Source organism: Nematostella vectensis, chromosome 10 (assembly GCF_932526225.1).
Source record: "Nematostella vectensis chromosome 10, jaNemVect1.1, whole genome shotgun sequence".
Taxonomy (NCBI): domain Eukaryota; kingdom Metazoa; phylum Cnidaria; class Anthozoa; order Actiniaria; family Edwardsiidae; genus Nematostella; species Nematostella vectensis.
In genome coordinates, this window is record NC_064043.1 from 10671179 (window position 1) to 10697840 (window position 26662).

The 26662-nt window shown below is 40.8% G+C and overlaps 1 protein-coding gene across 1 annotated transcript; it reads left to right on the forward strand.

Annotated features, from left to right (window-relative positions):
• Positions 1-1596: 1596 nt before the first annotated feature.
• On the forward strand, positions 1597-26604 carry LOC5519189 (hemicentin-1). Its single transcript, XM_032363979.2, has 21 exons — positions 1597-1894; positions 7192-7470; positions 7988-8287; positions 8791-9081; positions 9757-10068; positions 10851-10988; positions 11761-12066; positions 12485-12796; positions 15549-15878; positions 16160-16510; positions 16870-17205; positions 17571-17897; positions 18447-18728; positions 19138-19428; positions 19684-19866; positions 20159-20266; positions 20463-20662; positions 20842-20964; positions 21122-21330; positions 24764-24869; positions 25107-26604. Exons 1-21 carry the CDS (start codon positions 1819-1821, stop codon positions 25665-25667), a joined length of 5421 nt encoding a protein of 1806 aa, XP_032219870.2. The 5' UTR covers positions 1597-1818; the 3' UTR covers positions 25668-26604.
• Positions 26605-26662: the final 58 nt, after the last annotated feature.

The window sequence follows — 26662 nt, forward strand, 5'->3', positions numbered from 1 at the left end:
TGCCTGAACTGGGCGTGCACCACCAAAACATACACGTAAGAGAGCATGGATGAGTAAGTTCTTGTAATATATGTTATCGTTTGTCTCGAAAAGACATCGCCTACAGGCCAAGATAACTCTGAGGTCACACGATCTACGGTGCCGGCGGACTGTTTTTAATGCAAAAAAAAAAAAAAAAAAAACGTTATAGAGGTCCTAAGACATTGTCCTTTGATTGAATTACCTCTGCATGGTGTAAATAGGTGTAAGAACATAAAAAAAAATTAAGTACTTTATTAAGCGAATACTAAGCCAACGAACCGGTTCTCAGTATTGAAATCAAGTGAGCATGTCTGTAAGCCTTGCAAGGGGTAATTTTCAGGACCTACTATAGCTGCTTTTTGCTAGAAAAGGTGGGAATAGTTGATATTGCTGATGTTTGACCACGCTATTTACATATAAGGACCTATTTTTCTTGTTTTATGGAAACCGGAAGTCCCGGCGCCAGGTGACATGTGGGCGGGCATGCACTCAAACCGGAAGAGCTGAAAAGATGTATGTATGAGACCCTTAGACTTTTAGAGGCATGTAAGGAAGCTAAGGGAAGTGAGAGAGGACTTAACAAACTTTCGAGTTCACCTTTAAGTTCCTGCCCGTAGTGCCAAAGTGAAAATCTACCATTTCTAGACACTGGAACTAAGGATGTGCCCCCCGCCCTCTTTATAAGCAAAGGGGAATAAGCTGCCTTATCGGGCTAAGAATCGCTGTCACTCCATCAATTGTTACGCAATTTTTAATAACGAAATCTTATATTACATTCAACATTTTAATGACACCATGGCTTGCTTCAAGTATTCTGGGCCCATTATAGTAATAAAAATCAAATTACTTTTATAGAAAGTCACTTTTATAATTGTCGTTTAACAATAATTGTCACTTTAATCAACGGACATATTGGCATTGAGACCAAATATTGCGCAAAAACACAATCAATTGCACATACAATGGCAACTTCCTCGGTAGTTTACTTTAATCCTGTATTTATCAAACTCCGTTTCAGCTCTATTCAAACTTAAAGGCACTTCGAATAATATATTTTTATCTTTTGTTTGTTCTGATTGTCCGTTAGCTGAACTCAGATCAAAATTTTCAAATCAAGTTTGCGATGCTTACCTATACCTAAGTCATTCATATATTTTTTCAATGGTTCCACATCCAGATGTGTTTTAATTTGAAATCTATTTTATATGTAATCTTACCGAAATATTATAATTAAAAAATCGCATGGGTTTTCGAAGGATCACGTTTTATGTCAAATTGAGCATATGAAAATGGCCATGGACATTTCTACTCTCTTGGGGAGGTATTGGTTTGCCCTTTGCTCTTTGGCATCCTTTCATTTAGCATTAGAATATCCATAACACATTGATAATAGAAATTACAACTTCGAATATATTTCATTGTTAAGGGGGCATCGGAATATTTATCGACATAATCTTGCTAAAAATATAAGTACTAATTCATTTTTATTCACCCCTCCCTTGTCAGTCCATGCATGTAATCTTTCCCTCTTGCGTGCATTTCCGTTCCGCCCCAAACACCCAATGACATCACAGACCGAGCTATCAGGTTCACCATACTATCCAAACATTAGCCGAGTGACCATACAATCTATTTCCTCTACCGCAAGCTCTTTGAGCTCGAAGCTTACAGCCCTACAACCAAACTTCCTTTCTGTTATTTGGACTTATACTCAGAAGCGATTTGTTAGCAGCCGTGCAAGAACACACACAAGCCCTGGATCAAGCATTCGCGGAAAATTCACGTCATCTTTGAGAGATGCATCGGAGTCCGCAAGAAAGGGCTACTTTCTTGGCTTTAATTGCCGTTCTCAGCGTCCTATCTGCGACTGAAGGTATTTTACCTACTTTGACAGTATCGGTAAGGTTGAATTTCATAACACAGTGCATCATCTTCAAATTTTTCATTGAAAACCTTTCGTGTGCTTGAAACGTTAGGCTTTGTAATGCTTAAGTGCGTCTGTACGATTTAAAGGCAACACTACCCTTGAATACTTCACTTTCCCGTGTCCTTAACATTTGTACTTAGAGTTTCAATAACATCTTTTGTAATCGTAACTACAGCACGATTTAGTGCAAGGTCATTCGCGAACGTGTTGTCATAAATGACAGCATTTTATAAAACAATGCTGTCACACTTCCAACTCGGAAAACCTAGTGCATTTTAGGTCGGAGCTTGATTGAATGAAATATGTGTTGTTTCTAATTATCAATACTTTATTTGGGCCTAATGATAGCGGCAAACTGAGGTTTTGTTATAGTCTGACTCGTGCCCATTGAATATTCAATAGAAATCATGCGACAGCGTAGTAGGATCTTGCTTTTTATTGAAGACAACATGTAATTACTTTTACAAGGCAGACTATTAAACCGCTGTTATTGCGTCCGTTCATATATGAGCAGCTGACGATATCTTTGCACAAATAATCCTTGCTAACTTTACAAATAATTTACGACATACTTCAAAAGTGGGTCTTTATTATTGCTCTTACGCCGTCATCATTCAACACAAGTAAATAACAACCTATTCAAACATTACTGCATATATAGATTGTTTAGTTTCAAAACGCACTTGCTTCTGTATATACTAGTATTGCTATTTTCCATAGACGACGAGAATGTCCTAGTTTTCGTACTAAGTCTACATGTCAAACAAGAAATTGCAGTGAGCTAGCCGGATTTTAACTCTTTTCCGTAAAAGAGGTCACGAGACAGGATGAAAGCTTTAGCGCGCATGGACTAAATTTCACGATTCAGTGAGCCCCTGTATAAAGTTGTGAAGAAGAAAACACAAAACCGCTTATTTCCCCTTATGAAGGTGTCGCACCCGTTATTGAAATCCCGTGTTGTTGAAAATGTCCCTTCCCTTCCCCTTGCGAGTGCTTTTACTCCTCTTCAAATTCACAATACTTTTTTTTCTTCGTAGACGTTCGTGAGCCAGGTTATCATTTCCTATGGGATGCGAACAAATGATGGAGTCATTAGAATCGTGCATAGATAAAAACAACTTAGAAAATCATCGAAACCTACTGCGCGGTGGCCGTGTACTCCTGATAAGCAGTGTATTTTTGACATTTAAAACGTTTAGACCTTAAATAATTTATTGCGCATATCACATTAATCGATAAACGACAAAATTCCCCTGTCATTATTAACTTGTTTATTGATCGGTGCTTTAATAACCGTAAAGAAAACAAATATTCATAATGGAAATATACCAATTTTTTATTTATGTTTTTTCCTCTCAGGATTTTGGGTTGCGAAAATTTTGCCCGAAGGATATTTGAAAAATGAATAATTAATGTTTTAAAATATCTTTGAATCACATTATAATAAGTTTCAAGGCGTATTTCCTTTTTTTTCTGATATCTTGTTTAATTCGTATTAATTGGCCGTTTAAATAATCTTGGCCTTATATATCAAAATTCTTGTTTTTCTATCATATACTATCCACTGTGTCAAAATGTAAAGTATTTTTTTCTAGGCTTTCAAAGTACCGCAAAAAGGCTTATTAAAGTCATTAACGAGGTGGTAAATTTTTAATTATGTTATTTGTTCTACATAAATGTGAACATTAGTTACTAACTCGAGTAGATAAGCCATATTGAATCATTCTTCCGCTCTGTGCCTTGTGTATGTAATCGATTTTATTTTTCTTCGTGTGTGAATGTTCTAAGCTTGTGTATTCAAAACGTTCCCAGGGAGCCGTAATTGTCTTTTTTATTTAGTTCTATTTTCTTGAAATTGGTGATACCTAATTGTAATTTATAAATAGTTGCAGTAATTGTTGATTATTTCCCACATATCTATGTTAACATTATTTTTAGTTCTCTCGCATACATAGAATAGTGCACCTCTAAAATTTTCTCGCGTGCACCTGGCGACGTTTTGGCTCGAGCGGCCACTTAGAGAAGAGGATTTGTAGACTCGGGCACCTTTAAAAGGGGAAGACGATACTCGTCTTCCTTGTTTTATACTTTTTTATGTTTTTATGGGAAGTATCGCTCTTAAATTTACGAAAAAGACCTAAACTGCTCACGATGCCGTCATTGTCGCATTGTCAGTTTTAAAGGCAATGTGACCTAAATGAGAATTGTGTTTGTTTGGTAGTTTCATGGCACACCCTAGGAACCTTAGTCCCTTCTTAATTTTTATCAGTTGCTCAGTTCCGCATAGAGCTTAAATTTAACGACTTTCGCTTGTGTTAATCTCTTCATCAATTTTCATTTTCAATTAAAAAAGGAATAGACTTAAACATTTAATTACATTTCCCCAAAAAAATGTATTTATCAAGAGAACAGAAAATACCTAAATAAAAACAGCCTATCTAGTGATAGTTTATTTGTTGGATTTCCTTTAAAAAAGTGTTCCGATGTGGTCGGAAATATAAACAACGTAATAACAGATTATACCAATTGCGAAACTTTTAACTTTGTCAAAAGATAAGAAAAAGGCGTTTGTGCACGCTTGTTTTTACTCAGTTGCGAGCTATGAATATTGCTTACTAGAACACGTTATGGTTTCTTCTAAATAGCCATGGAACAAATTCATAATAATTTTGAATTGAACGTATTTGTTAGTGCTTAGTAGCTTTCAGCGGATCGTGATCACATCTGATTCTCCTTGAAGCTGTCACGCATGGAGTATTGACGACGCAACTCTTGCCCGTGCAACTAGTCACCGCGAAATCAACCGACCGCGTACCGACGCCACACCGAGTATAAAAGAAATGGAAGTGCGTCAAACCTTGTCCTAAATATCCGCGTAAAATGTACTATTTGAAAGTCACCTTATGCGGTCTTGTTTTGGCTTGGTGTGTACTCATTGTTGTGCTAATGTACCCGGATTTGTCAAAGTGCGTTTAAAATCATCGTGTGGCCGCGAAAAAGGCTCCCTGTTGCGACGAAAGAGCGGTGAAACGCCGCGGTAATTGCGCGCATATTGCGACTAAATTCAGACTTGTTGGTAATTAGCTTCCCTACCAGAATGGTGTTCCTGTTGACTAGTTAGTCTCTTGTAACACTCGTGAAGTTATTCTGAATGTTTCGTTCCGCTTCGCTATTGGGGGTCAAGGTGCTGCCTAATTGTGGTAATTCTATAATTCGGTAATAGTCGTCTATCATGACAGATTACGGAAGACATTATTTCCACAAAACAATCTCCTTTACACTCCTACTTACTTACTCTACCTTGACGGAAAGAGCTTTCATTCTTAAAAGAATGAAAGCTCTTTCCGTCAAGGTCAAATTATGGGCGGAAAGAGACTTTATACTTTGTTGATTAAATAAAGCTCTTTTCTGCCAAGTTCAGGGACGAGGTCAGATCATTGTAAAAGGCGACCGTGGAAGTAGATGACTATCTTCTTTAAATTTATTTTTTTAGCTTGTCACATACCGCAAAGACACTGTTAGTAACGGCGACTTATAAAAGTTGGATTCACAATACGCGCTATCCCATTAAAACTTATCGCCGCTCGCTTTAAATTTTATACTTCAATATAACTATGAAACTTCAAAGAACGCGAAACCCCAGGAACTTCAGGCTTAAAGGAAGTTGGGGATCCTTATTTCATTAGAAAAACGGCGGAGAACCTTATAATTACAATGTTATTTGAAAAACAGCGCACTGTATTTCCACCCTTTGCCGGATATGGGCCAAGTAGGGAATATAAAAATAAAATCCCGAAAAACGAAACGCAAAAAGCACAAAGCACGTCACGCGATTTTGAGAGCTTCCAACTGTCCAACTGATCATCAACACTGCCTTTTAAATGGTTGATTATCTGCCGTTTACCTTCACCATCCTATAGCTGGCTAGCTGTCTGCTGACCCCCCCCCCCCCACCTATAATCGGGTTCCTGTATGGTAAAGTGTTGCAGTCATCTACTACAACTAGAGGAGAACAATTGCAGTTAGTTTTGAATGTCTATATTTTTTTGTCAATTAGTGCAGTATATTTTTAACGTTCTGTTTTTTTTTTCAATTTTGAGAGTGTTTTTATTAAATTTGTTTATCAGTTTAGCAGAATATGTCGTGATAAAAATAATAAAAAAAGTTAGGTTCGACGCCCAGGGTTACATTTAAGACATTTGGTGTGTTTTATGTGTTATTTCATGGTTTCTGTGATTATTTCCTTTTATTTTAAAAGTTATATTATTATAGGGTAATTAAATAATACATGACACACTCTTTCCATTTCCCATTAGCAGCCAGTTTATTTTGTATTTCCTATAAACATTAAAAAGGCCATGACCACGTTTTACAAAAACGATTAAAAGCCTTAAATCACGCACGTTTTACACGATTACGCGTGATTTCATTTTTATTTTTTTAACATGTATCCTATCAACGTGCGGAAAACATGTAATGTATTTATATAACAATAGTTATGGCACACTATCAGTATGGATTTAATTAGTACCACGTTTATGATATAATAAGCCTTGTGTATTCCATTCACCCTCTGTTTTCGCTTTCTATCGTATATCTCGGAGAGTCCTAGACTTGGTCACGTGATCTCTAACTCGCCCCAGGCTAGGATTTACCCGGACGAGTCTTGACTTCCTCTGGTTTTCCTCGTCGCTGGGCTCTTTACCACATAATTCCATACTAGGTCCGCTGGCCTGTAGTTGTCATTATTTAAAGACGGAAGTCATGTCTAGACCTTTCTATGCTTTAAAGCGGCGGATACATATGAAACATGGAGCTAATGTTCTGGTGGTCTCTGTTATTTGTCGGCACCAGATTGGCAATTAAAAGTAGGATCCACAATGGGATTTCCGCTAAATACATATTTTAAAAGGTGACAGTCAACCTCGGCACCTCGATAGCAATACTTGATTTAACGATATTCTCTCTATAGCGAAACCTATATAACGCCATTCTCGATATAAAGATATTCTCTTATAGCGATTCTCGATATAACGATATTCTCTCTATAGAATGCACAGTATAATAATACTCTCGATATAGCGACACTCGATATAACAATATCTTGATACAACGATACTTGATATAATATATATCAGGGCCCTTTAAGAGTCTTAACTTTTCGCCAAATAAATGGAAGTTTTTAATTATCCTTTACCCTGTTCTTTCAAATAATGATGTAACTGTTGTATTTTTTTTTTCAGCGAGAAACATAATCGTTGGTATTGGAAGCAGTGTCGACATCCAATGCCCGACTAACGATGTGTCGGGAAGTGTGACCCTAGAGCGGTCACAAAGTCGATCAGGTCCTTACGTCACGGTCGCGGTTGATGGAACACGTGTCGTCCTTCATGGTGCAGTGTTCACTATTCATAACCTGACAAGCAATACAGATAGGGGTTACTACCAGTGTCGTACCACTTTGCCAGATGGGAGGGGACGGCTGGAATCAGTCGGTTATATCACCGTGTTCCTCTCAAACCGTAAGTAAACTTAAGGAACCTGAAATGTGTGACGCATGGTTAGGTTATGCATCATATGAAAATATGTTTTTTCAATCACGAGAAACTTCAAAGCACCCTACAATGAAATCGGCCCAATTGTATTTATATATCGAATAATGCGAGAAAAGTTATTTTGAACAATGACCAGAGTTTTCAATGTTGATGACAAACAAAACAACATTATCACGTAAGTCGGAACTACGGACATCGTGCTGAAGATATCATATTTTAAAATATCGTCGCCACATCTTGTTTGTTGATGTTGCTGTCATTTACCCGTCTTGAAAACTGCTATTGTTACTGCTATTGGTTGTCTTTAACGTTTTCTCACTACAGTAAATGTAAGAAGCAAATCCAAAGAAAATTGAATTTGTTTTGAGCTGGAAAAGATTATAGGGATTCAATGTCTTTTTTTTTTGTACCATTATAATAGATATCCGGCGCGCGGCAAGCTTTAGCCAACGACTCTAACAGTTATCTGGTTTCTATATTACAGTAGTGAAACCAAGAATACTTGTCACGCCATCCCAGCTCAGTGTTGTGGAGGGCGCCAGCGTGACGCTCACTTGCACTGTACAGGCTTCCTCGCAAGTGGGTGCAGTCACGTGGTACAAGGATGCCACTCAACTCGCGGACGGTGTCCAAGACTACACGAGCGACGACAGTCTCCACAAAAACACATTGCGTTTAACGAACGTGGGTAAAGATGAAGGAGGGATGTACGAGTGTCGCGTGAAGAACTCGTTTTCGTATGTTAACAGTTATAATGCAGAGCCCACGAGATTGATCGTCAAAGGTGAGAATCGCACCACGTATCTTGCCTGTACGGCTTCGCTATTTTGCGATTTCTGTTATGAAGAGTATTCTGTAGTATATTATTTGAAGTGTGCGCGAATAGGGGACTTGCGCTAAGAGATCACGTGACTTTTGGGGTGGCAAACTAGCGCATGCTTTTAACGGCAAAATAACAGCAAAAAAAGCAAATTATTTAGCGCTTGATTTACGTATAAAACCCTAAATTATTTTGTTCAGAATGGTTTAATTTTCATTCATGGATTTTTTTTTTCTTCGTCGTTTTCTGAGGTGACGGGCGCAGTCATTTCTGTGTATATTTTTGCTTAAATTTGCCACCCAGAAAGGTCACGTGATCACTTAGCGCAAGTCCCCTATTGGTGTAGGTTTTGCGCGTAGACAGGTTGGGGGGGGGGCATATATTTTCTATTAATGCAAAATAAAATGAATTTTATATTGTGCAAAGACAAAAAGATTTGTTTATTCTTTTAAAATTATTTTTTTCAGAGTTTAAAATTCTAAGCAAAAGCCAGGACTATCTAATGGCTATTGTTGGAGACAGTCTAAAAGTCAACTGCATAACGTCAGATCCAAACGCGACCGTGTCCCTGTGGGTGAAGAAATACGACGGCGTTCCAACGCGTTTGGTTCCAGATGATGATAAACTAATTCTGAAAGGGACAAAGTTTGTCCTTCAGAAAGTGACATTAAGCGATGAGGGGTTGTATTCGTGTGAAGGACGTAATCAGCGTGGAAAGGTGGTCAGAAAGACCATGGGACAGTTCATCCCTTCTCAAGGTACGTAGACATAGCCATAATCATCATCAGCTGCAAAAGCATTCAGGGCGTGGCAGGTCTCGAAATATTGGTGGAGGGCACGATACAGAAACATTTAGAAAAATCGTGGGGCACAGCAACGCTCCTACTGGTCATTTCCTTATAATTTCCGAAAATATTGGGGGGGGGGGGGGTGGGGTTACTTTTAGTACACCACCCGCTGTTACGGCCCTGGCATCTTAGACATTATCGCGGTAATTATCAATTATAATCATCGTAATCATTATCATCTATAATCGTCACAGTCATAATCATTTATGATAATTATTACCATATTATCTATTATTGTCATCAGCATCATGATTTACCGTCACTCTTCAATAGTCGGCATCATCGTCAGCATACGTTTATCTTTATTATCATCACTACCGAAAATTGCATCCGTTCAAGCATGGATATTAACCATAATATTAAAGAATGCCAATCATGCCGCTTTTTTATGTTCAATGCCGAGTCACGCAAAACATCCATTTCCATCGGCTAATTCAAGCAATTAACCAATATTTCCAATCTAATCTAGATCGGTATTTTGAAGTTTTCTTGCGAATAAACCGCTGTTTTTTCAATGATAAGCAATAACAAAGGAGTGGGTGGTCTACGTTTTTTAACGTTTTGTATCATTTTTAATTCTTCAAGGAGGATACAAAGATCCTAAAGCTCATATCTACCCCAGTGCGAAAATCCTCCCTATCACTAACAGCTCAAACTTCTCCTGCGTCGCCCTCGGTGACATGATAACCTTCTCGTGGCTCAAGAATGGTACAGCGGTCCCAGCCAATCACGTCATGATCCTCAGTCCACGTGTTCACCAGGGGCACATACTGAATGAGGCATTGCTGATGATCAGAGATGCTCGTAAGGATGATGCGGGGATCTATACGTGCCGCGTTACTAGCGGACTTCAACCTGGGTATAGCCACAGTGCTAACGCTAAACTGGTCATTGAAGGTAAGGAGGCGAATCCAGTGTTTTTGTGAAAGTCCTTTATATACAGTCGATTGACTGAAGGTTGTCGTCGACCGGCTTCGCGACTACGCGACAAGCCCACATGTAAGCATGCATATTAAGCCAACGCATAACTTCCCGCTTACCCGCTTTGGCTAATATAATATATGCAGCTAGGCGCTTCAGTGGTTTTTGCCCATGCTTACGTGCGGGCTTGCCGCGTAGTCGCGAAGCCGGTTGACGACAACCTTTTGTCAGTCGACTATAAGTATGTCACAATACTGATTAATGTCTACTGTCTTTTTTTTCAGTTGTGTGTTGTGTGACAGTGTCGCATGCCTATCTTCTGAAATGTGTGTTGTGTGACAGTCTTGCATGGCTATTGTTTGTTGTTTGACATTGTCTCATGCCTATTTGAAATGTGTGTTGTTTGACAGTGTCTCCTGTATTAGCTGTGTGTTGTGTGACAGTCTTGCATGGCTATTGTTTGTCGTTTGACAGTGTCTCTTGTATTATCTGTGTGTTGTGTGACAGTCTTGCATGGCTATTGTGTGTTGTTTGAGAGTGTCTCTTGTATTATCTGTGTGTTGTGTGACCAACTCCTGCATACCCATAGCCCTCGACTGATCATTCCTCACCTGGACCTCTCATGCCCCTCCCTCCCCCCTCTCTCCCTTCCTCCTCTCTCCCTTCCCCTTCTCTCCCTTCCCTGGATGCGCACCTGATCATTGTTTGAATTAATGGTTTCAGTCGCTCATCCCTTGTATTATTATAATGTTTAACAGAGTGCCGCAAACCCAGCGGCAAGTTTCCCGATCCCAGTAACATAAATGGGTACATCGAGTGCAAAAACAACATACCCAAAAGAGTGGACTGCCCAGACGTACATCAGCACTGGAACGACACCTTGAAAACATGCCAAGGTGAGGGCGCGTGTAGATAGTCTTGCCGAGAGTTCAGTGTTGTTTAAATCATAAATCTTTCCTGCCAACAACCTGATACCAGTTAGTGATAAAAATGATATACATGGTGAATGTGTAGTTCCGAAAATCCACCCCCTACCCCTCTGGAATTTCCAACTCCCTGGAAAAAAAATAAATACAGTAACTGTTAAGGAAAAAGGACATTTTACCTTAACCCCCCCCCCCCCCCCCCCACCCTCCCCTCTGTATATCAATCAATGGCTGTCATTTTTTCTCAATGGTCTAAAAGAGCCTGGGGCAAACGCCCGGGAGACCAGTGATATTCTAAAACGTTAGGGACTAGGCTCCATTTCCAAGATGGCTACCAGCAAAATCATAGTAAACACGAATTCCTGCAAGTTTACGTGGAAATTCTCGACTTACAAAGTTCTAGAGCAATAAAAAAGCGAAAAAAATGATTGAAGCGGACTTTCAAATATGGTATGTTTTAATGCCTAATAGGGAAATGACCGAGCGAGCTAGAAAAACGAAAGTTTTTAAAACAAGATTGACTGATATGTAAATTCCTGGGCGTTTGACCCCCACACCCCCGGAATTTCCAGTCATCCCCTCCATGGGGGGGGGGGGGGGGATATGGATATTTTCTGGAACTACACTATATGACAATATGTATATAATGGTTATGGTGGTGGTAATGATAATGATAGTCATGATTGTGAGGATTTTAAAAATCGATGACAAAGATGACGATGATGGTAATATCTTTTTTCAGACCCGCCCGCAATTCCAACGACCCCTTTTCTTCGCTGGATTGGCAAAAACTACCAACCCAGAACAGTCGTGGCCAAAGATAGTACCTTCGTCTTCGATTGCCGTACCAACGACCCCGCCCTTCGCGTCACCCTTATTCTAAAGCAGGCGGGAGAAAAGGAAGGACGTCTGCTAGACCCCAGGCTCTCGGAGAAAGGGCAGATATTCACGCTAACGCGCTTAGCGGTCGGTAGAGACGGCGGAAAGTACTCGTGCCGAGTCAGCGGTCTTCGGGATAAGTTACTTACGGAAATACATGTTGACCGCGGTAAGATTTCACGATGTTAACATTTCTAATATGTTAGAATAGAGAGGTTTTTCTTAAGACGAGAGAGTGGACTTTTTCAATGACCCCCGTTCACATTATAACGTGTACTGTTGGCCATTATATTATGGCATAATAATAACGTCATCCATATGGTTTGGTAAAGACACCATGTGATGCGTATTATGTCCATTCTAAACATGGATGTTCGCTAACACTTGGTATTTCGCGAAGATGACAAAGTGGCGGCGGACCGAGACTAGAAGAGACGGGTCAGTACACAGCTCTTACAAGCTGCAATTTGATTGGGCAAATGAACAATATCCGCACCTCGACCCAAAAAACGAGAAGAATAGAGGCAAAAGAACTCCTTTGTAGAACAAAGATAATAGGTCTGATCACGTAATGTTTGTATCTGCAGATCTCACCCTGACTGTTGACGTCACTACTATTCCATCCAGGCTCGACCCGATGGAATACGGTGACTCGGAGAAGGTCATGTGCTATTCTAGTTACAGGGGAGACGTCACGTGGTACAGGGTGAGGGGCGACAAGTCTGAGAAGATTACTAAGGGAGTGCAACAAAGTGAGACGAATTCTAATGGCTACCTGATTATTACTAATGAGTTGAGTCTGACTAACGTCACAAAGGAGGACGCCGGGAGTTACATGTGTGAGAAGAAAAATCGCATTGGTGCGACGGCGCAAGCCTCAATTTATGTACCAGTTCTAGGTATGTATTAGTTCAGTCAATCTACGACAAAAAAGGGGCCAACATCGGACTAATTGCAACACAAGATTTTTTAACGGTTTCTTGCACAGAAAGTATCCCTCTATAACATACTAAAAGTCTAAAGAAATCGGAGCACGTAAACACCACGAAAAACGGGATCGAATTTTCACATACAAGGCTTTTATGAAAAACCACAGGGTTCCCAAATCATGAAAATAACGAAAAAAATACATACTTTACATACCACTGTTATTTGAATTAGTTCAGTTATTTTGGGTAAAATAAATGACCATACGTGATGCTATAATAGTGCTTAGCGGCTCCCAATAAAAATGTCATTGATTCAGTATAAATCAAGAAAGTATATAGACACATTATACTTATAATATAATCATTCTCATGGTATCGTTTTTCTGTGGAAATAGATTTTTTTAATGTCGGAAGTTTTTAAAATTCCTTTAAAATTAAGACCCGATTGAGAGGAAATTAGTTCACGATGACCCTTTGCATTGGCCGTAAGGCTAACACGCTAGATTGTTCATGCGGCAGGAGCACTAAACGTGCTGCTGTCCTGGAGGTATCTCAAGATCTGTTAAGGGTTCACCCTGTCGTTGACCAACATCTAGGCTCAAGCTTCAGACCGCCATTCTATCGCCTTTCCGTTGGTTGACTTGATAGAATACTGGAAAATGGAACTGTGGAACATGGCTGCTGCTGGAGTTAGCGATAGATTTTGTTGCTCTCTTAGCTCTATCCTGTTAACAGCTGCCTGTGCGCCGATGTAGGGTGAGGAGACAAGCTTCTTGAACGATACCCCCTTACCTACCCGTCAGGGTGGTAAAGGGTATTTTCGTGAAACGAGATTTGGCCATTTTTCGCCCACGAGAAACGTGAAATCGTCCATTTTGACGTCCGTGAGACGTGATTAAAAATAGGCCATTTTTTCCGTGAAATGTGAAAAGCCATTTTCCCCGGTCCGTGAAACGTGATCCAAACACCCCTTTACCAGCCTGTACCCGTATTTATGGAAGGTGGTATCACAACCAAGAAGCGCATGGATAAAAAGCGAAAAATAAAATTAGAAATAGAAATAACATTAAAACTTTTCCCTAGTAGCTCATTTATGGCCGTCATTCCCCACATCTTCGTGTAGTTTGGATTTCGGCTCAGGTAGATGTCATGGGCTTCCATGCAGAATTAGCGTCACCAGCAGGAACGGTTATGCTAATCGTGCGGACTATTTTACCGCAGCTTTCCACATAAGCAATCATATATTCGATTCGTCATCAGCTCCCGTGTCGATTGTGCCACAACCGCTTTTCCTCGGGTACATATCATTAAGTCTAACAATGCTGGAGGAAAGCTTCAGAGCTCAAAGGAGAAGTGTTGTTTAAGGTCTTTTGGGGGTGAGCTAGAGTTAAGTGCTGAGACGACAGCTGTAGCACGTACGACGTCATTGACTGCCGATTGCGAGGTTGTGCTATCTGCTAACAAGATCTCTTCTCCGGTCGCTTTAGCGGTATCAACATTAACTGCGCTGTCGGCTTGAACACCCGTGCAGGTGTTTTTCAGTGTAGGGCGATCTTTCCGCAAGAACTTTCAGAATTCTTTAAAAGGGTTCTTGAATGTCTACAAGCATCGTGATGGTGACAAATTTTTATTTTTTACCAATGTTTTGACAGGATAAGCCCCTTCAGGCTGTGTCTGATATCACTTGGGTCCTGCATTTAAAATCACACTTAATAATTATAACTGAAAGCAGGGTTGCGGAGAGATAACAATAAACTTGAGATCAAAGCCATTAAAATCAAACAAACTTAGAAACCTGTTGGTTTTGCCCAAAATAGATGGGCTATATCAGATAATGTTGATTTTTATCCAGATCGTGTAGAAATATTCTTATCATTTATAGTAGTATAAACTTGATTTTTTTTAAAGTATGTGTATTTTCGTGATTTTCATGATTTGGGAACCCTGTGGTTTTCCATACAAGCCTTGTATGTGGAAATTCGATGCGGTTTTTCAGGGTGTTTGCGTGCTCCTATTTTTTTTTTAGACTTTTAGTATGTTATAAGGGGAGACTTAATTAATACAAAAACGTTGATAAACCTTGTGTTGCAATTAGTCCGATCTTAAACAGTAGATTGATTGGACTATATTACTGGAATCATTTGGAAACATTCGTAAAATATAATACACTAAGGGACATATAATATCTTTTGTATAGCAATTGCACTTCGTTATTGCATTTCTTCCCCTTTTGATGGTATTTCATCCTTGGGCACCCAAGGCGTCGAGGTCGCAAGTTAAATTTTTTCTGCGGTGTGGCTGTTTATCCAAGGTTCAAATAGGTTTTCAAATTTAGTAGATGAGTATCCACTCATCAGTTAAGCTCCACTTAAATGTTCTTTTTTGTAACTTGTTTGTAGTTTTGTGTCTTTTCAGTAGTTTCTCCTTTGAGAGATATAACTATAATGGTATAAATGGCATAGATGAGCGCAGGGCTCTTGGGACAAATGTCTCTCAATATTAGAGACAAAGCTGATACAAAGCCGATGCACAGGGGGGATATGGGGCGGGAGAGAAGAGAAAGATGCGATAAGACGTCTTCTCCTTCCTTTTTTCTTCTCTACCACCCCCCCCCCCCCCCCCCCCCCATCCGCCGCCTCATTGTCGCGGCTCGTTACGCTGACCTCGACCCCCTGGGTACCCGAGGATGATTGGATTCCTGATTAATACACATATTAAATAGATACAACCAAGCCAAGTGTGAATATTGAGAAAAACAACTACAGCGCTGAAGAGAATGAAGTTTCACGAATACGATGTGTGGTCAGCGGTTCACCCTGGCCAAAGATCTCGTGGTACCGTGGTGGGATACCAATTGTCACGTGCGAAGGTGGGCAATTCCCAGAATGCCCCTCAAGGTTCAGCAACGGCTACCGCGCGTCTGTCGTGAAATCCAGTTACAGTGAGCTGGAGATCAAGAACTCCTTGTACCCGCGAGATAACGCTATGTTTGCTTGTGTGGCTACTAACGTGGCAGGCTCTACACGGGACACCGCGGCACTCAACGTACTTGGTATGTCTTGTAATACACGCCCTTTATGACGGGGGAGAGACGCCCATCGCGCACTTGTACATTCTCCTTGTAACGCGCGAAGAAATATAGCATGTGTACCGTAGTCGTCGACAGTACGAGCGATTTGATTGGCTAAAGAGCGGGTGAGATTTGACTGAATGCCAAATGCGGGACAGTAACCTCTAACTCGAACCCGTTTAGATAGAGCAAAAGCCAAAACAAAAACAAAAGTATATTTTTTCTCGATTATAGTTTGTAGCATTCTTTTGTTTGTTTTCCAGCCGGACCGATGATCCAGAAAAACAAAGGAAATAGCTTGGATATTATCATGATCCCAAAAGGCGCGGCGCATAAACTTCGCTGTAAGGTGATACGCGCCAACCCAATAGCTAGTATCACGTGGCAGTGGCAGCGATGGCCTTGCTCTGGGGAAGAACTCACGTGCAAACCTTACGATAACAACTGGATGCCGCTGGGAAAGCCAAAAGGGAAAGGTGGCGCTAAGATCGTTCAGATGGGAGACTATAACAGCACTCTGCTGATCCAAGCAAGCGACAGCTTTGCGTTTTACCGTTGCGTGGCGGAGAACAAGATTGCAAAAGATTCTCTGGTTTACGAAGTACGCAGAACAAGTAAGTACGCAATGGGTTATGGGTGAGAGTAAGGCAGATAAGAACATAATGAAACATAAGGGTGCTTTCACTACATTGACATTTGATACTGTGAACTTCTATTACAAAAACATTGTCAGTGAAAACGGCGAATGCAAGCAAGTAGCAAATGGCTGTCCCAAGACCGAAAGTGCTTATGGGAACTTATTATTCGCAAACAAAATATATATTATTATTATTATTATTATTATTATTATTATTATTATTATTATTATTATTATTATTATTATTATTATTATTATTATTATTATTATTATTATTATTATTATTATTATTATTATTATTATTATATTAAACTGTTTATATAATCCATTTCACAGTTTCTCAAAGCGATGACCTCCTTACAATCAAAGATATGTCCTCATCAAGCACACAGAAAGGCAGCAATAAAAAGTACTACGAGCATAGGAATATCACGCTTGGCTGCACAGGTCACTCGGCCTTCGATGCACCTCCCTACTGGGTCGATAAAGAAAACAGGCGAATAGAATCGAGCGGGCGCGTCAGTGTCAGAAGCATTGTTCGTCCGTTACAGAACACTACAATCCTAGAGGTTGTTAACGCGTCGCCGAATGACACCGGTCATTATACCTGCGCCGCGAAAAAGAAAAATAACCGGGACATAGTGTCTACATCTATCTTCATGGAAGTTGTAGGTAAGTACTCAGGCTGGCTTCATTTTAAGATCTCCTTGTGAGGGTTTTAAATTTTGTGATAGGCGCCCCTAGGGGTTTTGCAAGGATTTGAAGATCCAGTATAAAAAGGGGACAGGATGAACTAAAAATTAAACATAAACAGGGTTGAATAATAAGTCCCAGAGATTCATCAAACTCATTAAAATGGGAGTGTATAGCCGCTAAATCTACCCCACTGGGTCCATCCTTTTTGTCTCACAGTTGTATGCCCTCCCGGCAAAATAAAAACGTTATAGGAACTAGTTTGAAATTACTTATTGACTTTTAAGTAGAATTTTCTTCACCAAGATTCTGATTATTCTTCATTGTATTGTATTTGTTTCCAGCGGTTAGCGCACCAACTGTACGCCTCGACGACCTAACAACCAATGAAACGAGCTCTGTTGCTCTGCAATGTCACGTGACTGGTAACCCTCCCCCCACCGTACGTTGGTACAAAGATGGCCGCGTTTTAAGCCCCAGGCTCACGCTGAGCTCGCTCAAGGACTGCAAAAACCGGATAAACGAGTTATACCATCTGGATAAACGGGATAATGAAGAGAGTTACACACTGGTGGTGTGCAAGGCGTCGTACAACGATAGCGGAAGCTATGAGTGTCAAGCGGTCAATAGTCTGGGGCAAGACAAAGATCAAGGTTATTTGGACGTTCAAGGTAAGGTCTGGACTTACTGCCATTAGTAATGAACTCAAAGGATAGCGGACGTCGATCTGTTATAGCCTGGAAAAAAATAACATTAGACATTATTCTAGGTACGATCTGAACTTATAATGCAAAAAGCAATTTCTGATTTTTGCGATTTCGCGATTTCGGGCTCTTAGCCCAGTAAGTTGATAAAAGCGCGTCGGTTTTTATAAATGTGTGGTGTCGGGAAAAGTGTTCATAAGTACTTTTTAGTAGCTCTGAGTGGTACTTCGAATTTAGAATACTTTGAGCAAAGCGTAAAACAGGAGGCGTTTCAAAGAGGGGGTGGGATGGTGCTATTGTTAAATTGTATAAATAATTGATGCAGCCACAAACTGGTAGGGGATTTTTTTTGTATCATATATTTAGTATTCTGCTTCGAGATCACGGCTAGTTGGGGTGTGGTTTTGTTTTGCTTGCTTGCTTGCTTGCTTGTTTGTTTGTTTGTTTGCAAATCCAGGGAAATGTCTCTTTAAGTCCGGTGTCACATTACATAATCCCGTACAATTTTATTTGTAGTGCCTCCATCAATATTGAGAATAGAGCCTGACAACTTCATCGCCGACCCAATCAAGTTTGGTGAGGTGTTCTACGCTGACTGCTTCGCCACAGGAAACCCAACACCTAAGGTGCAATGGAAAAAGGAAACAGAGAACGGTACTTTTACAGCAGTCGTGAACTCCTCGGCGCAGAATGGCCACAGCCGACTGTATTTCGCGTCCTTACGTGAAGATGACCTGGGGAACTATGAATGCGTTGCCGTGAATTCCCTCGGAACTAAAAAAAAGATTTACCGTCTTAGTAAGTCATTCGAATTATTACTTGTGTCTCTAAAACATGGTATCCACAAAATGGCTTTTATCTTATGAGTTCTGTTATGTATAGCACGGGCATTTTGTAATCGATTATTTCATCTTAATTCTTTGTGCTACCAGGCACACACCTGCTGCCCTCATTTCCTGTCCGTGGGCTCATTAAAACGTGTTGTTCGCAATAGCAGACTGTACGTAGAAAACAAAAATGCGGTCAACTTTTTCCGTACAGAAACAAAAAAATTTTTTCAGTAACAAATGAAAAATCCTGAGCAAAAATGCCTCCCGCTATCTTGGAATGGATGTCTAATCTACATTCACGCATCCTTAATACTGTTGCCGAAAATCTTCGAGATTGATCCTGGTTTTTAATAATGCATCATTCACTGCCCCAATAGTGTCACCGCCAACCGCTGGCAAGCAATTGTCACGTGACAATAACGTGGGGATCTCTAAGCCAGCGCTGATTGGTCTAGCCGTGACGGCTTGTCTCGTCATTGCCATGCTGCTGGTTATCATAGGAGTGCTCTACCGGCGCAAGAAACTCTACGGAGGATTCTACATTTTCACGCTGCCACCAATGGAGGATTATTTCAAGAAGTTGGACCCCGCTCGGCCATTACTCGAGCAGACACACAAACTGCCGTGGAACGCTGAGTGGGAGTTCCCCAGAGATCGAATCAAACTATGTGAGTTTATTTTTAGTTTATCTCCCGTTTGACTGTCACCTCTGCGTCCGTCTGTCTGTTGTCCTGTCTGCCCATATGTCCATCCGTATGTCACAACGACTGCCTGTCCGTCTGTCATTCTATCTGCCCGTCTGTTATCCTTTCCGTCCGTCTGTCATAACGTCTGGCTTTCCGTCTATCATTCTATTTTTTGTCCAGTTTTCTGTCCTTCTGTTCGTCCGTCCGATATTTATCGTTTTTTTTTTCTGCCAACAGTGGACATAGTAGGCACCGGTGCATTCGGCCAAGTCTTCCTCGCAGAGGCTGTTGGGATCGTGGCATTTGACCCCAGGGCGAGCCTCAAGGGCAAAGGTCGCCGACGATCGAGGTTTGGCTCAGCAAGCCGTCCATACCAGAGCAACAAGCAAGTCACTAGGGTGGCGTGCAAGGGACTTAAAGGTACCAGTCTTGTCTGTGTAAAGATACATGATTACCTGTAAGCCAATGATGTGATTAGAATATCATCGAAATTACAGGCGCGTGCACAGAGGGTGCGCAGGATGCGCGCGCACCCCCCCCCCCCCCCAATTTTAGCGCAAAAATGATAGAAAACGGGAAGAAAAAGATTTAAAAAGAGTAAAGAGGGGGTTTCTGGATGTCCGTCTGGTTAATACCCGCCAGTCAAGATATCTGGTACCTGAATCCAAAATCATTGGTTCTGCACAGTATTAATACACATTTGCTCTTTCAGAGAACGCGACCGATTCCGAGTATAGAGACCTGTTGTCAGAACTTAAGATTTTGATGCACATTGGCGAACACAAGAATATTGTCAACTTACTGGGCGCCTGCACCAAAGGTATACTCAAGACTGGTTTAGGTAATCTACGATAACACGCTCTCTTAGAAATGCTATTTAATCCTGAAAACGTTTACGCCCAGTGACTCAACCCTCGCCTTATTCGAAGTGATTTCAGTTTTCCCTCAAGTACTTTTCTATTTTCTTTGGATAACTCGAACTCTTAAATCGATTAAACGATTTTTTTCCTTTCCAGGGCGCGAATGTGACCTCCTTGTTATCATCGAGTACTGTCCACACGGAAACTTGCTAAACTTCTTGAGAAAGCGCAGAGACGTTTTTGAAGCCACGTGGTCGCCGCCTACCGAGAAACCCGATGAAACGTTCACGCTAACGGATCTGGTGATTACGTCATTCCAGGTGTCACGTGCTATGCAGTTCCTAGCGTCCAGAAGGGTAAGAAAATGGCATGGCATCGGCGAAACATCCTACCAACATTTGGGCTTGATTCGCTTGAAGCTTTGGACAAATGTTTTAGTTGAGAAATTGCTGAAATGATCAGTTCTTACCGTTTTTTGCTCTTTGTATGTTATTTGTACTTGATTCCTGAGACGTATCTATTCCTTCTATTGCAGTGTGTTCACCGTGATTTGGCCGCCAGAAATGTCTTGGTCGGGGAGAATTACGTGATGAAAATTGCGGACTTTGGTTTGGCCAGAGATATCTACAAAGAAGAGCACTATGTTAAAACAACCGCGGTAAGCTTTCCCTCGACCACTTTACAGAGATTTCAGGCCTGGGGTCAGACAACGTATGTATGATGGAGGATGTTACTTAAGAACCCCAAATCCTTAACTAGAGATTTTTATATTTACCGTAGAACTTCTAATTTAATCAGTTAATCTGTTTCCTTAGGGCTTATTACCGGTGAAATGGATGGCCATCGAGGCGCTCGTGGACCAGGTGTACACCCACAGCAGTGACGTGTGGTCGTTCGGGGTGTTGCTATGGGAGATCTTCACCCTAGGAGGAAGCCCTTACCCGGGTTTGCCCGCTAACGAGGTGTACCAGTACCTGATGGAGGGCCAGAGAATGGCGCAACCCGAGGACTGCCCGCAAGAGATGTAAGCTAATGCCAATACACCCACCCCCTCCTCCGCCATTTTTACCCCCCCCCCCCCCCTCCATTTTTTGGCTTGTGTGTTGTATGGCAGTTGTTTCAAAAAGATAATATTCAGGACCTGTTCAAGATTTGACAAATTCAGGGTAGTATTTGTTTGCTTGTTGTGTATTCAGGATTGAGCTTAAAACTCTTATCCCTCTCCATACATCCCGATATTCCCTTATCTTTACACGTTTTGCTGCGATATTTGCCTTTGCCCTGAGTGTAGTAAAAACTTACTCCATATAGTTAGTTCCGCTATTCTGCTTGACTACTTATAATAAAATTATAAACGCTGCTGTTTTACAATACGCAGCGCGCAACCGTGGCCACATTGCTGACAGTTTTAAATGAGGGCAGGAGAATCGAGAAGCTTATTTATCTGATTAACAAAAGCTTCACTAGCCAACCAGCGTGACAAAGAATGCTTTAGTGCACAGTAGAACGCAGCATCCCGGTTTGGAAGTTAGAGTCTATCAAAGCATGATTCTCACATTCTTTTTGGCAAACATTCTTTAAACTTTTCCTTGGTGGCCACGGTAGCGTACGTTGCCCTATGTGTCTTTTACCTGATTGGCGGGATTGATTTTACCTGATTGACGGGATTTATATTACCTGATTGGCGGGATTGATATTACCTGATTGGCGGGATTGAAGTTACCTGATTGGCGGGACTGATATTACCTGATTGACGGAATTGATATTACCTGATTGGCGGGATTGATATTACCTGATTGGCGGGATTGAAATTACCTGATTGACGGGATTGATATTACCTGATTGACAGGGTTGATATTACCTGATTGATGGGATTGATATTACCTGATTGACGGGATTGATATTACCTGATTGATATTACCTGATTGGCGGGATTGATATTACCTGATTGGCGGGATTGATATTACCTGATTGACGGGATTGATATTACCTGATTGACGGGATTGATATTACCTGATTGACAGGGTTGATATTACCTGATTGATGGGATTGATATTACCTGATTGACGGGATTTGTATTACCTGATTGACGGGATTGATATTACCTGATTGGCGGGATTGATATTACCTGATTGACGGGATTGATATTACCTGATTGACGGGTTTGGTATTGCCTGATTGACGGGATTGATATTACCTGATTGACGCGATTGATATTACCTGATTGGCGGGATTGATATTACCTGATTGACGGGGTTTGGTATTACCTGATTGACGCGATTGATATTACCTGATTGGCGGGATTGATATTACCTGATTGGCGGGATTTGTATTACCTGATTGACGGGATTGATATTACCTGATTGACGGGATTAATATTACCTGATTGGCGGGATTGATATTACCTGATTGACAGGGTTGATATTACCTGATTGACGCGATTGATATTACCTGATTGACGGGATTGATATTACCTGATTGACGGGATTGATATTACCTGATTGACAGGGTTGATATTACCTGATTGACGGGATTGATATTACCTGATTGACGGGATTGATATTACCTGATTGACGGGATTGATATTACCTGATTGGCGGGATTGATATTACCTGATTGACGGGATTGATATTACCTGATTGACGGGATTGATATTACCTGATTGACGGGGTTTGGTATTACCTGATTGACGGGATTAATATTACCTGATTGACGGGATTGGTATTACCTGATTGACGGGATTGATATTACCTGATTGACGGGGTTTGGTATTACCTGATTGACGGGATTAATATTACCTGACTGACGGGATTGGTATTACCTGATTGACGGGATTGATATTACCTGATTGACGGGATTGATATTACCTGATTGACGGGATTGATATTACCTGATTGACGGGATTGATATTACCTGATTGACGGGATTGATATTACCTGATTGACGGGTTTGGTATTGCCTGATTGACGGGATTGATATTACCTGATTGACGCGATTGATATTACCTGATTGGCGGGATTGATATTACCTGATTGACGGGGTTTGGTATTACCTGATTGACGCGATTGATATTACCTGATTGGCGGGATTGATATTACCTGATTGGCGGGATTTGTATTACCTGATTGACGGGATTGATATTACCTGATTGACGGGATTAATATTACCTGATTGGCGGGATTGATATTACCTGATTGACAGGGTTGATATTACCTGATTGACGCGATTGATATTACCTGATTGACGGGATTGATATTACCTGATTGACGGGATTGATATTACCTGATTGACAGGGTTGATATTACCTGATTGACGGGATTGATATTACCTGATTGACGGGATTGATATTACCTGATTGACGGGATTGATATTACCTGATTGGCGGGATTGATATTACCTGATTGACGGGATTGATATTACCTGATTGACGGGATTGATATTACCTGATTGACGGGGTTTGGTATTACCTGATTGACGGGATTAATATTACCTGATTGACGGGATTGGTATTACCTGATTGACGGGATTGATATTACCTGATTGACGGGGTTTGGTATTACCTGATTGACGGGATTAATATTACCTGACTGACGGGATTGGTATTACCTGATTGACGGGATTGATATTACCTGATTGACGGGATTGATATTACCTGATTGACGGGATTGATATTACCTGATTGACGGGATTGATATTACCTGATTGACGGGGTTTGGTATTACCTGATTGACGGGATTGGTATTACCTGATTGACGGGATTGATATTACCTGATTGACGGGGTTTGGTATTACCTGATTGACGGGATTAATATTACCTGATTGACGGGATTGGTATTACCTGATTGACGGGATTGATATTACCTGATTGACGGGATTGATATTACCTGATTGACGGGATTGATATTACCTGATTGACGGGATTGATATAACCTGATTGACAGGGTTGATATTACCTGATTGACGGGATTGATATTACCTGATTGACGGGATTGATATTACCTGATTGGCGGGATTGATATTACCTGATTGACGGGATTGATATTACCTGATTGGCGGGATTGAAATTACATGATTGACGGGATTGATATTACCTGATTGACAGGGTTGATATTACCTGATTGATGGGATTGATATTACCTGTTGACGGGATTGATATTACCTGATTGATATTACCTGATTGACGGGATTGATATTACCTGATTGGCGGGATTGATATTACCTGATTGACGGGATTGATATTACCTGATTGACGGGATTGATATTACCTGATTGACGGGATTGATATTACCTGATTGGCGGGATTGATATTACCTGATTGACGGGGTTTGGTATTACCTGATTGGCGAGATTGATATTACCTGATTGACGGGGTTTGGTATTACCTGATTGGCGAGATTGATATTACCTGATTGACGGGGTTTGGTATTACCTGATCGGCGGGATTGATTGTTGCGCAGGTATGACTTGATGCTGAGATGCTGGCAGCACGATCCCGCCCAGAGACCCACATTCACTCAGCTTCTGGAAACCATCGATAAAATTCTTGAGGGAAAGACAACTGAGGTACAGTAGCTATGAGCGACACAGTGAATACATCGGAAACGCGCTCACCTCATCTCTATTCTTCCACACTTCAATTAGTCAGCAGGGAAGGATACAGGGTGGGTGGGAATTGGATGGATATCGATATCTCCTCTTTGAATAAAAAAGTAAAAGTAGTATCTCTGTTTTGTATTAGATCATAAATTAAGTATCAAACTTATATCCGGACTTTCTAACTGATTGAGATTTTTTTTTTAGACGGGTGAAGAGTACTTAGACTTGGAGAATGACACCACAGAAGAGCAGTCGCCCGAGTACCTGCTACCCGAAGATCTCAACACGCCCCTCCCCCCTGAGACACCAATGGAAGACAAAAACTTCCCCCTCCCTCCGGTCCCCTTCGAGAATATCGAACTCAAAGAAATACCGCAAACAAAGTTCACGGACTCAAACGACAACAAAAAAGCGTTTACTTTAGCGGATGTACCAAAGAGAAATTTGAGCCCACATGTAAACAACGAGATCGACAAAGTTCAAAGGGATTCGCTAGAGCGCGAACGAACGAAGAAGAGCGAATCTAGCGCCAGCAGTGGAGACTCGGAGACCGACGCCTTATTGATCAGCGAAAAAGAAAAAGAGAAGAATTTCGAGGATAAAGATATTTGTGAGAGAAACTCCGGCGTGTTTAATGACTCGCCGTCTCTCTATATCAACACGATGCCTTGTAATAACACGGACACTAGTAAATTGTTGGATATGAATGGATACAGGAAAGACCGAGGCTTTCGACCGAGAGAACAGTCCGCACGCTACGTCTAGTGACGAGAGGTTATCGATTGCGTAAAATTCGGGTATTCGTTTAAAAAGCCGGATCATGGCATGGCCAGGTTGAAAATTGGCCCGGGGAGAATTTGGATTTTTATGTCGTGTCTTCTCTTGCTGATGGTCGCTTAAACCAAGAAAGATCCTAAAAATCACATATCGCAAGCATCGACAGTCAGTCGCATTCCCGAGTTATTTCCGAGAAAACATTGAAGAATTGTTGATTTATTGCTGCTTGTTGCCTATTTTGTTTATTCAGTGTGCTTTCGATGTGTTTGTGTGTGTGTTTTTGCGTCGAGTTTTTTTTTCGTAACTTAAAAGGGTTGTGTCATTGTTGTTTCCGAAAATAAATCTACAAAATCAGGGTTTGAAAATAGATTCAAAGGCCCTTGGCCTAACTCAGATAACATGATGAAGTCTAAAGTAATTCAGAAGATTTTTGTAGCAGTGCAGTATTCGTCACAAAAGTAGGATCGAGGAACTTCGAAAACAAATTTTTAATACTCAACGATACGTAATTTTAGCACAAGTGGATGTTATGTGCTTTTTCGTGGCCCACGACAGAACATGACACATCTCCTTTAAGTATTTGTAATTCGTTATAATCGAGTGTTCGTTATCGGCTGTGGCGTTTATACTGTGCAAAACTATATTATTTGAAAAGAAAAGTATTGGTTACAATAAGAATTTTGTCAATGAAAGGGAAGAAATTATTTAATTTGTCTTCATTTCTGAAATTTAATCCTCTTACAGAGTTCTATAATTATATTAAGAGTCTTCATTGATATACATGCGCAAGGCTGTACATAATGGTCTGACAGGTAATTCGTTCATAAGTAAAAACGTTTATTTAGGTAAAATGACTTGATCGAAGAAATTAAAATGTAAAAAATATGCTCAATTATTAAATAAAATAAAGTTAGGCAAGTTTCAATGCATGTTTCGATATTAAATTTGCTTACGAGTATGATTCGACGGGAGTCTCTTATGAT